The sequence below is a fragment of the Taudactylus pleione genome, unplaced genomic scaffold (genome assembly GCF_031769625.1).
Source record: "Taudactylus pleione unplaced genomic scaffold, aTauple2 ptg000100l, whole genome shotgun sequence".
In the NCBI taxonomy this organism is placed as follows: Eukaryota; Metazoa; Chordata; class Amphibia; order Anura; family Myobatrachidae; genus Taudactylus; species Taudactylus pleione.
Genome location: NW_028284502.1, coordinates 5,242,204 through 5,257,684, shown reverse-complemented (window position 1 = coordinate 5,257,684; position 15,481 = coordinate 5,242,204). Strand labels below are relative to the sequence as shown.

The window sequence follows — 15,481 nt, the reverse complement described above, 5'->3', positions numbered from 1 at the left end:
GGACTGCTATTATTATTAATACATAGGCCCCTTGACCTTAATCATCTAGGCAATATTGTAAGTTTACCCAACAAGGTAATAACACAGAACTGAGGCATGAAATGATTACCTGAGATATGTCCTCTTATAATAATAATAATAATAATAATAATAATAATAATAATAATAATAACGTAATTTGTTGAGAAAAATCATTTTGCAAATTTTAACTGAATAGTAGATTCCCAATGCATCATCACCAGGGGGATCTCATCAGATTGAGCTTTTAATAAACAGATTGCTCAATTTACCAGCTAGTAACTGAGTGTAGATCTAACCATTGTCAGAACAGCACTGGTTACAGCCCCGTAGGAAACATTAGCTTCACTTACCTGTATTAGTCCCCCCATCAGCGACGCAACCACTGCCATTGCTGTGCATAGTATACCAAACAGCACACCTACAAAATGAGAAATAAATATTTACTCAGTAACCAACATTTTATTGTATTTATTATTCATGTAGTTATGAGACTAGTGGCTCCTATAAAGCATGTTCATATCACAATTTATATTTCAGTTACAAGAACTTATTAAAGTGGATGGACCTGGGCATTTTTTCAACTTTAATGCGTAATGTAGTATACTATAAATTACACAGTAAGTATGATGCACTTTATAGTTTATACACTTTTAATTATAACCTCCTACTTATGTAGGACTTAACACATAGGCGTTTCTTTATTATTCTTTAACCCTCACTTTAAATCTCACACTAGTGTGATGCCATGGGGCGGTTCTGCTGGGTTGGCCTTGGGGGTCCCGTGCCCTGTATTTGTTCCATAGGAGTGTTAGGGACCTGCCTGATGGAGGTCACCTGGATATGGTGGGCAGGCCCATAATTATGGCCATTATTATGCTAAGAACCTCTTGGATGCAATTTAGCAGTATTATTATTAGGTTCAGCATAGTTAGAGTGTGCACTTGCACTTGTTTCTGATTTTCTGCTTGCAGCACTACAAGTCTCAGCAGGTAGCACCTCACATTGTGCTTAGGGTGTGCAATCTAGGGCCCCTCCCCCTATGTATTACACAGTTTGCCTGATATGCCAGTATATGATACCCCAAAATGGATACAACACCTGGAAACTTCCCAGACAAATCTATTGGATCATGATCAGGCATTTTGGTAAAATGATCACCTGTGTCTGTAATCGCCTTCTAATCATATTGACAGACCAAATTGATGGCAGAAGTAAATCACCTGCTCAGTTCAAGCAGTGCCTTGTCCACCTGAAAGTGTAGCCAAATGGAATCCTGCTACAGTACTTGGGACCAGAGTCCCACACGTGGCAGCTTAAGACCCACGGGTATATTTATAGTATTTAAGGTCAATTTTGGTTGATTTATTATTTCAGGGTCTAAATCATACATTAACTAACAGATGATTTTTGACAACATTTTTTTTAAACAATGTCAAAAATTATCTGTTAGTAAATATGTGCTTTAGGGGTATATTTACTGAAAGTCGATTTGGGTCAACTTTTGTTCGAGTTTGGTCGATTTTGTGTTTCAGGGTCTAAATCGCACATTCACTTATAGATGATTTTTGACATTATTTAAAAAAGAATTCAATAATCATCTTAGTAAATGTGTGATTTAGACCCTGAAACACAAAATTGACCAAAAATCTACCAAAATCAACTCTTAGTATATATATACCCCCCCAGCATCTTTAAGACTTTATTGATCACTGGAAGAAATTATGAAAACTGCTGAAAAAAGATGCAATAGCCCAAAGCAACAATTTCATTTTCTAGGACAGTTTCCATAACAAATTAAATATCTGTTTGGTTGCTAGGGGCTTTACCCCCTTTTGTTCTGCGCTCAATTATTATCCTCCTCAATATTAACTCCCAACTCCTAAAACTTCACTCATGTCCCCTTATAGACAAGTGTCACAATTTTTAGAACATATACAGTACTTGGCTCAGCCAACACTCACATAGTCCTTTGCTGATCCAGGTACTCTTCTTGTCTGATATGTTCTTGAAAATGTTCTTAACAAAATCTTCATAGGTAACAGTAGCCAGAGCATTGATGCTGGCGGCCACCGTGCTGTCATACAGAATAAAGTATCATACAGTAATTAGGATGGAGTTTATAATGCATCATGACTAATGGATTTATTAACAGGACTTCAAGGTAGCCAGATAGTGGGGAATGTACTGGAGATATGTCTCTATTTTGGTCTTGTGGTGGAGAGGGTCCCCAGTTATTCATTTTATTGGACTTTTCAGTAAGACATGTAAAATCAAAACAATACATTAAAGTGGACAATTAATTTAATACCAAAGTGGACATAAATGGACAAACTGATGGCGTTATATAAAAAGACAACAGGAGCTTAAAATTGCTTTAAAATGTGGTTGTTTCGTAATGTGGGGCAGATGTACTGAGCCTTGGAGAGAGAGAAATTGGAGAGAGATAAAGTACCAACCAATTAAACAGCCTATAAAGTGACAGTTAGGAGCTGATTAGTTGGTACTTAAAAGTCTATATACTAAGTCTTGGAGTAAGATAAAGTACCAACCAATCAGCTCCTAACTGTAATTTTTCAAACACAGACTGTAAAGTGACAGTTAGGAGCTGATTGGTTGGTACTTTATCTGCATCCACTTCTCTCCCCAAGGCTTAGTACATAGACCCCATTATCTCTCTCCAGTTCTTAGTACATATACCCCATTATCTTATTTAAACTTAAAGAAGCTAAATATTTCTATGCATGGTGCTCAACTGACCACCAAACACAGTGAAGAATAATCGAAATATGGAATCTGTCTGGACTACAAACGTTGCTTGACGAAAATTCCAATTGGCTGGTGACCACTTTCACGATGTACTGTATATGTGTAGTTATTCGCACTAATAGAGCCACTTGGGATCTGGAAGTTTGACCTTATAGTGAATGGTCGGATCTGTCAAGCATAGCCAGCCACATGCCTGATTGCGTTGTTCATTGAAATCTTCACAAAACCCTTGAAAATTCTGGGCCAGCCACACTGCTAGATTGCGTTGTTCATTGAAATCTTCACAAAACCCTTGAAAATTCTGGGCAAGTGCTGCCAATGTCATTCAAAAGGTGTATGTCCCAACAATAGGCTGGATTTTCACAGAACTGAGTTGTAGACCTCCCACACCATCATAAGCTATATATACCACCAGTAAAATATCCTTAGGTTTTAGGTTTTGTGCATTTGTTTTATAGCGGAACCCTCTGTCCTGTAGCCCCTATTGGGGGTGTAGGGGGCAGTGGCGGGCTGGGTGATGGCAGAAGCGTGGCCAAATCAGTGGCAAATAAAAAAAGAGAAACAACTTTTTGCATTGGCATTGCGTGCTGAGGAGGGGAGCGTTCTTCCCCCTGCACAGCTGGCCTGGGGTCTTAGACAAGCCTGGGCCCAGGAAATTGGTACCTGCCCCCACCTGTCTTGGCACCCCTGGCCCCTTTCAATATTTAATGTTTGTACAAATGAAAGCAGAAGCATAAACATATTTTAAATAACGGAATGTTACCTCAGAGTTCCACTAAAAGCGCATGCTATAAACAGACCAGGAAGTCCAGGCAATTTTGAAAATATGTCCATAACAAAATAGGGCATCATCTAGGGATTAAACACAAAACCAATTGTTAAAAGTAATAATATAAAGGTCACAGTCGGATTTATATTTGGACACATGGGGGCTGATGTTTTTTTTTTTTCTTTTAAGCTTTAAATAATATAAAAATTTTATACAGTTTTAATAAATATATTTATATATTTTGGGGGGTGCTTCATTTTACTGGTGTTTATTGAAGCAATCTAAGGTTTCATCTGCGCAGTGATATCTATCATCTAATTATTTATCTATTTTTGTGAGGCTGGCAACAGTGGAGGCTCCAGAGGTGGGACTGCAGCACAGTCCAAAATTCAAATAGGGGAGTCGCACCAACTGTCATTTCACACGCTGCCAAACATAGATGACTGGGACTCACTGGCAGTTGGTATAGCTCCCCTATTTGAATTTTAAGGACTGCGCTGCAACCCCACCCCTGGAGCCGCCTCTGGTTGGCAATCACCTCTTCATTCACTGCTGAAGATTTAAAACCTTTATCTCTAGTGTCTACCAGGCGCTTGGTCAGTTGTTCATCTATCACATAGGGGCTGAGGCAGAGTTGAACACAACATAGTTTTGCGGATAGTTTTCACACTGTGCATGGGCCGTAGCGCAGCTCAGCGCCATCTTGGCTTAAGAGGCGTAACTGCGTGGTGATGGGGCACTGCATAAGTAGCCAAAGTTTTGTAGGGGTGTTTGGTTTCCAATTCAACATGGTCTGTCTTTGTTGTCAGGACCAAAAAATGTTTTATGGGTTTTTTTTGGTGCCCAAATAATTGCCTGTGAAATTACTCATTGAGGAATAAAGAAATGCAAATGTACTGGTTTAATGAACAGGTTGTCCTAATAGTGCTCTGATGAAATGCACACTGCAGTGTATTAACTGTTCACTATCTCACAGACCAGGGCCGGATTAAGGTCTGTGGGGGCCCCTGGGCAACAAACATGTGGGGGCCCCTATTAAATGTGACAAACTGGGGGCATTACTACTGGGGGCATTACTCAGGGGGGAGCATTACTACTGGAGCATTACTCGGGGAGGGGGGAGGCATTACTACTGGCAGGGCCGGATTAAGGTCTGTGGGGGCCCCTGGGCAACAAACATGTGGAGGCCCCTATTAAATGTGACAAACTGGGGGTATGCGCAATGGGGACCTTATGCAGAGCCCCAAGTAGTGTCAGTGCCTACAGTGGTAGTGCCCCGTATGCAGTGCACCCAGTAGTAATGCCCCTTATGCAGTGCCCCTATGCAATACGCCCATTAGTAGTGCCCCCTGTAGTAATGCCCTCTGTATAACTGCCTCCAGTAGTAATACCCCTGTAGTTGTGCCCCAAATAGTAATGCCAACCAGTAGTAATTGGGCGTGTGCCCAATAGTAATGCCCTAGTAGTAATGCCCCCTGTATAAATCCCCCAGTAGAAATACCCATGTAGTTGTGCCCCCAATAGTAATGCCCCCAGTAGTCATTCCCCCTTTAGTAGAGCCCTCTGTAGAAATGCCCCCAGTAGTAATGCCCCTCTATTAGTGCCCCCAATACTAATGCTCCCTCTCTAGTAGAGCCCCCAATAGTAATGCCCCCTGATTAATGCCCCCAGTAGTAATGCCTCCCCCTCCGAGTAATGCCTCCCCCCCAAGTAATGCCCCCAGTAGTAATTCCCCCCCCCAGTAATGCCCCCAGTAGTAATGCCTCCTCCCTCCCCGAGTAATGCCCCAGTAGTAATGCTCCCCCCAGTAGTAATGCCCCCCCACCAGTAATGCCCCCAGTAGTAATGCCTCCCACCTTCCCGAGTTATGCCCCAGGTTTAATGCTTCCCCCCGAGTAATGTCCCCTGTAGTAATGCCCCCACCAGTAATGCCCCCCACCAGTAATGCCCCCAGTAGGCCGCTTGCAATAAAAAAAATAAAAAAAAAGCCCATACTTACCTTAAGCTAAGCCCCGCGTCCGCTGTAGTCCGCTCGGCTGCTCCTCTGCACTATGGCAGCAACGTCATGATATCTCTGCCATAGTGCACTGCGTGAGCCGGAAGCTGGAGCTCACGTGAGCTCAAGCCTCCGACTCCGGCTGCCGCTGCGGGGAGGGAGCCGGGCGCCCGCTGGTTACAGCGGGCGTCTGGTAAATGGAGCCTCCCTGCGGCGCCGGGATTAGGTTGGCCGGAGGAGGCAGAACTGGTTCCGTCTCCTCCGGTCCACTTTAACCCCGATGGGTGTGGGGGCCCTTAACGTGTGGGGGCCCAGGGACGATCGCCCCTGCCGCCCTCCTGTTAATCCGGCCCTGTCACAGACGTACTAGTTACAGTAGGATACTGTCTTTGTCCTTTGAACCAAGCAGTTCTTGAGGAATGACTGGGATTGCTGTTAGATAAAACTGTTGGTGAAGTTACTTTGTAGCCTGGCTTTTATTAAGGCCTGAATCAATCTAGTATAAATTGACATCATTGCCATTTTTACAGTTTTTAGTTGTCAATAGGTTAGCATATACAGTATGTTGTTCTAAAATTAGCTAGTTAACTAAGCTATCTGTATATTATCTCTATGTACTTTGTAAGGCACTGCGAACTCCTTATGGTGCCATATAAATAAAGGATAATAATAGGTAATCTGTGTTCAATAGATTAAGGTGTATTTAGTATAAGTAGTCTATGTGTATTATAACCCAGGATAAAATGAGCTAATTGGCTTAGCTGAATACATTTTAGTGGAGACAGCAAATTGTGTGAGATCCTAATTTTATGTAACATGATGCATAACACTCATACTTGTCTACTCTCCCAGAACATCCATGAAGCTCATGAATCTAGGGTAGGTATCCCACAGTCCAAGAGGTCTCTCCCTCTCTCCAGATACAGGACTAAGGGGCATACTCTATGTATCAAAGCTTGATGTGAGATAAAATTGTGAGATATATACAGGTTGAGTCTCCCATATCCAAAATGCTTGGGACCAGGGGTATTTTGGATATCGGATTATTCCGTATTTTGGAATATGTGCATACTATAGTGAAATATCTTGGGTATAGGACCCAAAACTAAACAGAGAATGCATTTATGTTCTATATACACCTTACACACACAGCCTGCAGGTCATTTTATACAATATTTTTAATAAATTTGAGCATCAAAAAAAGTTTGTGTACATACATGAAATTCATTTATGTTTCATATACACCTTATACACACAGCCTGAAGGCTATTGTATACTGTATTTTAATGATTTTGTGCTTTAAAACAAGTTTGTTTACATTGAACCATCAGAAAGCAAAGGTTTCACATTCTCAGTCATACTAAAAATATTCCGTAATTCGGAATATTCCGTATTTCGGAATATTTGGATATGGGAGACTCAACCTGTATCACCAACCAATCAGATTCTAACTTACATTTTGCAGGCTGTGTTTAAGAAATGATAGCCTGGAGTTGATTGGTTGGTGATATATATTTCACAATTTTATCTCACATCAAGCTTTGATACATATGCCCCTAAGGGCTCTATTTATTAACATTTTTTTTACTAAAATAATGTGAAAAGGGGTGCTTTCACACCATTTTCACATTATTTTTGTTTCACCTAAAGTTACTAAAGGGCAATTGGGGTAGAAATCGTAAAATTCTACTCCAAGCCCTAATTATCACATATTTTTAGTAATCAGATCGCATTTCCCATAATTGTAAGGGGAAATGCGATCTGCCCAGGATTTACTAAAAATTAAATGTGAAAAAATACCGGGGGAAGCCCTGTGATAATAACGCCGCCTGGAGGTGGCATTATCCAGGGTCTCCCGTGGTTACTGGACTTCTGCTCTGCTCTAACAGGCAGAGCAGAGCCCGGAGCCGGCCCCAGTGATCAGCTGTGTGGTCTAAACAGACCACAAGCTGATCACTGCTAAAAAAAAAATTGTGAAAAAACTTGCCGGTGATCGGGCTCCGGTGATGTCCCCCATGGCTCCGGTCAGCTGATCTCCCATCCTGCACTGTGGCCGTCAGTTGACCGGGTCACAGTGCAGGATGGGAGACCAGCTGGCCGGAGCCACGAAGGACATCACCGGAGCCTCGATCACCATAGGTAAGTGAAATGAAGGGTGGGGGGAGGTCACTGGGGGAGAGGGGAGGTCACGATCGTGGGAGGGGTAGTGGCGGCCGGTCAGTGCATGCGTGGCAGCTTGTCACTGTATTTTTTTGAAAATTTCAGTGATAAGGCCGCGGAGGGGATTCGCAGGGACAGAGTTTTTATCACAAGTACTGTCCCTGCAAGGGATATTTAATAAATCCCTGTGATACTGCCTGAATTCACAATGCAAATTCAGTCTGTAATATCACATTATAAACTGTATTATAATGTGGACTGTAGTAAATAGGGCCCTAAGGGTAAGTCACAGCACAGGACGCGGTGACTGTAGACGTACAAAGCCTTGTGACATTACAGTTTGTGTTCTTTGAGACTGCAACATACCAGTACATGTTTACAGGGGTGACGTACGCTATTCCAGCATACGGAAAGGCACTGTTTCATCCAGATTCCCTTATCACCCAAGAAGCATCTTACACAACTTAGTGGTTACTTTGTAGGAAACTACAAGGGTGATGTATTTATCATACGGTAAGTAACACTCTAAAGGGGCACAATTATTACTTTACCACCAACACCCGGGCAGATATAACAGTGACATACCTGCAGAAACACCTTATGCCAAGGGGGCACTGGGACTAGTTGTATTTGTAGCTGTTATACGGTGACCTGGGGACGTAGGTACACTACGGATAGGGGCTCCCTAAAGAAACCTACTAATTTCCCGGTCACGTTTTCAAGCCACAGTCCTGTTTTACATTCAGAAACAATTTTGCCTTGATTTTAGTTTAGAGATTTTTTATTTTTTTTGTTTTTTGGAGCAATGTGTCTCCTAAGGATTAATTAATTATTAATTTTTCTTTTGACATAAGCATTGGTGAGAGATCTGACATTTATTATTACGATTATCCTATTAATACACAGGCTTCCATCAATATATAGGTGAGCACTTCTGTGTCATATTTGATATATACATAGATTAGCCTTTTGGAGTCTGGACACCTCTAGACATGCAGCAGCTCCCGAAACTGGGTTGCTTCACTAGATGAGCGCAGATCACATCTATTTACTATTTCAGAAGAGTGGGCATGACTCTCAAAGGCTGCTTGCCATCTGCCCACAGCTACATTCTTAAAAAGTAACAATAATTGGAAAACCAATCATCAGCATAGTGATTCCTTCGTGGGGCACTCTTTTGTACATAAATGATTTGTTAGTATAAATAAAAATTAGCTTTTAATATATTTCCAATAAAAGAATAGGGATTTGTTGTGCTCATTTATAAAATATCTAATCGAGCTCCCTTAGCAATTAATCTCATGAACTTATAAAATATATCTATTATGAGAATTAGCATAAAGTATGTAGTGACTACAGGTATGTTTGTTTGAATTCATATGCTCATATAGTTCCTGATGGGTACATAATATATTATAATAGTAGGGTCAGGTACAGTTCGTATGACATATAAAAATTGTAAATAATAATTGGAAATAACTCATAAATTAGAACTGTATGTAATAATAACCACTGGTGTTCAAAGATGATAACGAACCCTAGACCTGCCATGTCAATATGGCTCCGCTATATTGATGACATCTTCATCATATGGGATGGAACAGAGGATCTCCTATTTGAATTTGTGCAGAAATTGAACATGAATGATATCAATTTGAGACTGACTTCAGAACACAGCAATAACAAATTGTCATTTTTGGACTTAAACATCTATCGTGACAAAAATAACATGCTGGCAACAGCATTATACAGGAAAAAGACAGCAACCAATAGTGTTCTCCTCAGCTCGAGTTTGCACTTCCCTCAAACCATCACAAACATTCCAAAGGGAGAATTTCTATGATTAAAACGGAATTGTTCAGATGAAGAACAATATCATACACAATGTATAGAACTAATAGCATGATTGAGGGAACGTGGCTATAGCCACAGGTTGATGAAAAGATCTAAAAACTCATTGAGGGGAATAACCAGAGGCTTATTAATCTTTGGAGGTTACAAGGAACAGTTACAGACCGAAATTAGATTCATTGGCGATTTCTGCAATGAATGGAAAGAACTTAAGAAAGCCATACAAAAATACTGTCCGATTTTGCGATCAGACCCAGACCTGGCAGCAAGATTAGGTAATGAAATATCCATGAGTTGGAGGAAATTTACCAATTTGCGAGACACCTTGGTGCAAAGTCACTACAGCATATAGAAAAAAACATCAGAACATGGTATCAGGGGAACTTTACCTTGTGGGGTATGCAAGGCATGCCAATACATCACATCCATGGAATCTGTACAAGATAGATTTGGCCACACTTATCATATAAGGGATCATTTCAATTGCAAATCCACCAATGTGGTGTACTGTTTGACATGCTCATGCAACAAAAAATATGTTGGTATTACCACTCGTATGCTAAAAAACAGGATTTTGGAGCATCCGGGCAATATCAGAAATGTGGATAGAGATAAGAGAAATATGAAACAAATCACCACTGTGGCCAAGCACTTCTACCATCAACATCATGATCCTAATCACAAATTGAAAGTGTTCTGTTTAGAAAAAATTCAATTGGGTATAAGAGGAGGAGATTATATGAGTGAACTTTTGAGGAAAGAGAGTGAGTGGACCTTTAAATTAGGTTCCCTCTCACCTGATGGTCTCAATGAACTACATTGTATTTTTATAATGCATATATGCCCTGTATCCTCATTAGCTCTCCCCATTTTTGGTACAAGTCAGTATTATTTAATATTAATGTAAGACTTCTGTTATCAATTTTACTATTTTTGTTGATCACGAGTGTGATCTGACCTATGATAGACCATCTTTTACCCTTTGCCAGTCTACCGCAATTATACACTTTATATATTAAGTATTTATCATTCACACATTTTTGCACATATTAGGGTTTTTTTTCTGGGATTTTGACATATCTTTCATAGCAAAATGTATCATTATTATTATTATTATTTTTTCACTTTTTTGCTTTTTCAGTATTATCCATTTACTTTTGTGGTTATATATTTTTTACTGTTTGGTTTCACGTCTTATTTTTCACCATTTATATCACTATTCACATAGTTTTTCACATTATAACAACAACCTCTTCATAATTCGACACCTTACACTATTTAGACATATGGATTTATTTACCTATGTCTATAATCAACATACCCTTTAATAGGAGATTCACACTATAGTACTTGGTATTTGTGATTTCACATTATATGCATGTTGGTATGTGTATACATAATATGCATCGTACTTGTACTAGGTTATATATATTTACATATAGTCATCCATTCACAAAAAAATTTTTACACTTTTTTTTTTCACTATATATACGAATAATTTTGATTCATTTTTACATTGATAAATATTAGATTCTTTTTATCATTAGAACTCAGCAATTTGAGAAAGGTATAATTGGCATAGAGTTTAATTCTACTTATCAATTTAATAAAAAAGTTATAAATTTTATTACATATATATTCTATTATTCTTATATTCATATTCTTATATTTAAATTATCTCTAGTATATTGTTTAGTCATTTATAGGATGAATACTTAATATATGGAACATTGTTTCATCTTACTAAAGATATGGTATATCAAACATGTGAAATTTAAATTTATGTTGATATATCAATGATCTGACGTTCATGTATGATTCTGGTTTCAATGGGAATCAAGCTGATTATCATTATTACTGTTATTTTTATTAATTTATTTTATTTTTGTATATTTTTAAAATGTTATATTTATTTTTATATATCAACTGCTGTATAATTGGTGTGTTCTTTCCACTATAGGGTAGATTCTGCATGTAGTTTGTTTAAATTTGTCAGTTAAATGATATTTGTTTCTTTCACAATATTAATTAATTCATTTTTTTTCCCTTGTGACCTATAACAGAAAGAAAGATTGCATTAGATGCAAATTATATAATATGTCTAAGAACAGGATACCATTGCAAAACCCTTTTCTCTTTCTCTACCTAACAAATTTGGATCACATGATTATTTAAGTGATTATTTAATTGCCAATTTATGTTGTTTTAAACGTTTGAGCAATCTTACAAGATGAATGTTACATTTCTATTATACCGTTCTAAACACAGCAAATAGTTTTCCACACTTGCTGTATATGATGATATAAGAACACTTTTGTTCTATTGTTTTCATTATAATTTATGTAAACTGCTGGTTAATTATCCAGACCATTCTACATGTTGTGAATAATCCGACATTAGAAGCCTATTTAAGAGAGACCTGGATATGCAGAGTCAGGCTGTATGGTGAAAAAGCCCGTTGTGGTGAAACACATGTCCAGTCAGTCACTCCCTACTGCAGGAGGGAGCAGCACGCTAGCAGGGTGGCAGGCACAATCCTTTGGTCATTTTAACTCAGGTACTCTTCTTTGGGTGGGTCGTGACCTGATCCGGTGGCGAATTCAGATTTCTGCAATGCTTTCAGCAACAGACACTGCCTAACACCACATACGGATCGGTGTCCCACACCTCTCCCTTTATTTTCTATTGGAGTTATTCCTGATCCCTCTCTCATCCAGGTGTTCACTCATAGAAGACCTTGGACAGCAGAGGGGACCAGGTACTTGTACTCCGTACTTAGGGGGTCATTCAGACCCGCTCACAAGCAAAGTTAGCTCACAAGCAGGTCGATGTTTTGAGACTGCGCATGCGCACGATGGAGGGTGCTCTGTCGTGCGCATGCGCGAGACCCAGCGAGCGACGAGAAATACGTCGCTCGGGGTCTCGCACCAAAGGGGTCGTGCTGTCGATGGTGACTGACAGCACGCCCCCTTTGGTGGGCGTGCCGAGGGCGTGGCGGCCAGACGGAGGCATTCCCATGGGAACGCCTACCGTCTGAGTCTGGCCCCACTGACATCAGTAATGAAGTCAGTGGGAGTGACTTTGGCTCTGATAGAGCCAAAATCACTCCTGGGCTTGCAGCAGCGAGACCCTACCGCAGGGTATCGTCGCAAGCCCGATGGTCAAAGACCATCGTGACCATCATCATGGACGCTCGCTATAGCTGTGGGTGGTCACCCACAGTTATACGAGCGTCCAGGAGGACGCTCCTTTTTCATGGAGGAGGGCCCTGATTCAGAGCGAGCATTCTGCTCAGAGCGTTCAGCTCTGAATCAGGCCCTTACTATTTAAATTTCTATGGGGTTATGTGATACAACATATTATCTGCCTATAGTATTTTATAATATTTAAGTATGTCATCCAGGATTGCTATCCTGATATAAATCAGTATCAGGTCATCTGGGATATTCATGCCTACAGGGTGGTCTTTGCTCTCCCCTTTTTTCAGAGGACTCTGCTAGCATTTCATGTGTATATTTATATATTTTTGGTTACATTGAGGTAGTATCCAACCCGGCAATAGGATTAAATAATTTGTTGCAAGCCGGGGATCATTTGCATATGTGTTTGTGTTTGGCCATACATGGTATATGAATTTGGGATGATACTCAGCAGACACGCTATTATCACACTCAATGTATAGATTTTTCTCAAATGACCGAGTGGTTATTATTACATACAGTTCTAATTTATGAGTTATTTCCATTTATTATTTACAATTTTTATGTCATACTAACTGTACCTGACCCTTCTATTATAATATATTATGTACCCATCAGGAGCTATATGAGCATATGAATTCAAACAAGCATAGTCACCACATACTTTATGCTAATTCTTATAATAGATATATTTTTATAAATTCATGAGATTAATTGCTAAGTGCGCTCGATTAGATATTTTATAAATGAGCACAACAAATCCCTATTATCATTTATGTACAAAAGAGTGCCCCACGAAGGAATAACTATACTGATGATTGGTTCTTCCAATTATTGTTACTTTTTGAGTTCTAGTTACTCGATTCCAGGGAGCACCTCCAACATATAAAATTTATCATATGATATATATGGTATCTAATTCTGGTTGTACTTTTAGATGTGAAATATAACAGTGGTTATTATTCCTGTGCGGGATATTCTGGTTTCTTTGGCACAGCTACATTCTTCCTGAGTAAAATTAGCAGTCCAGGTGGCCGATGATGCAATTGGCGCTGAATTGCGTCATTGTGGCTCCACCCTTGCTCAGAATTCATGTAATCAAGCCATTGTAAAGCGCTGTGTGGAGCCACTATGACATGATTGCGCTATCAGGTCCCCAAATGCCTTCCACTTTTCTGCACTATCCCCCCCTCCCCTGTGCGACACCTGCGCTCCATGCATAGTCTACCTGGCTGCCCCCTCCCAGAAGGAGTAGCCTGAAAGTCAGCAAGTATGATAACACAGAAAAGTCACCAATAACAAGTTAACAACCAAATGAGCAGATACTGCAGTGAGATTTACTGAATTAAGCACTTTACAATAAATATTAGAGATGGGCGGGTTCGGATCTCAGAGACTAAAGCTCACGAGCTTTCGTCTCTATGACCTATGTTGTAAATAAGGAACCACGTGGCGGACGCCATTTCACTCCGGCTGTGGAGACTGAACAGGGACTGTGGGTAGTGTATTGCTGGGAGAGGTGCTGGTGCGGTGCTGGTGCTGTGCTGTCTGCTGTGTCCTGGGCTGGTGTACTTCTGATCCATCTGGTGATGTCACTGCTGTGCTGTCTGTTATGTCCATCTGGGCTGTTGCTGATCCTTCTGGGCTGGTGCTGTGCTGTCTGCTGTGTCCATCTGGGCTGTTGCTGATCCATCTGGGCTGGTGCTGTGCTGTCTGCTGCATCCATCTGGGCCCAAGTTCTGCCCCCCCCCAAAAAAAAATTAGATATATTTTGTCTTTTTATTTTCTTTCTGTGTGTTAGGCTTAGCCACACAATAGCTCGCAAAAGAAAAAGAAAAAGGACTCTTTGTGGGGGCACACAATAGGTGTGGAGATAATTGGTCACATGCCAAAAGCTAAAACTTAACTTTTATTATATAATATTAAAAGAGGTAATCAGCGTGAATTCAACATATAAACAGACACACAATCAAACATGAAACAAATAAAGTTAATAAGGATAGGTTGAAGAAAATATGTTCTGGACGACAATATGTTGCTTTTGATGATCAACAATAAGACAAAATAAATTGATGATCCATCAAGATAAGTCTCACATTATATCATTAAATCCATATATTTCTCATATTGTCAAAATTCACAATTTTACCAGAAACAGTGGAGAAATAATCTCCAGCAGGAGATATATTTTCTCCTAAGGTTGAAAAAAATGTAAATAACCAGGCGAATAAATTGATATTAAATCTAAATAATTATAGCTGTGTATTGATAAATCCACAGATGCCCCATATTATCAAAAATTCACAATCTGGGCATGTTCAAGAAATCATTGAATACTTATTTCATATATGCTGGAATATCAAACAAATAGCTCTCTACAGATAATACAGAATTGGGAAATTACACCCTAATCACAGACAAATTGCACATGTATCTGCATGTACACTAAAAAGACTTTCCTATATATATATATATATATATATATATATATACACATATAAGGCTACAAATAGCCACAAATTGTTAAATATGATGTGTTCCACAATAATCAAATGGTATGGTTATGCCCCATACAATTAGATATATATCAGGAAGCTGTATCATTTTATGGACCATAATACATATAACACACAAATAATCAGGTGACTCAGGTCTGTACAAATAGAAAGGAGATAGGGAAACACGTTTTCCCACAAGTTGTTTCTCCTAGTGTGAATG

The 15,481-nt window shown here is 39.6% G+C and overlaps 1 protein-coding gene across 1 annotated transcript in view; it reads right to left on the bottom strand.

Moving 5' to 3' along the window:
- Window positions 1-15,481, bottom strand: part of LOC148525808 (sodium-coupled monocarboxylate transporter 2-like) — a 170,683-nt gene that overhangs the window by 35,055 nt on the left and 120,147 nt on the right. Inside the window, exons 8-10 of the mRNA XM_088470462.1 lie at window positions 3,551-3,639; window positions 1,983-2,095; window positions 372-439 (exon numbers count right to left, since the gene is read on the bottom strand). Coding sequence (XP_088326588.1) covers window positions 372-439; window positions 1,983-2,095; window positions 3,551-3,639 — 270 coding nt within the window. The remainder of the gene's footprint in view (window positions 1-371; window positions 440-1,982; window positions 2,096-3,550; window positions 3,640-15,481) is intronic.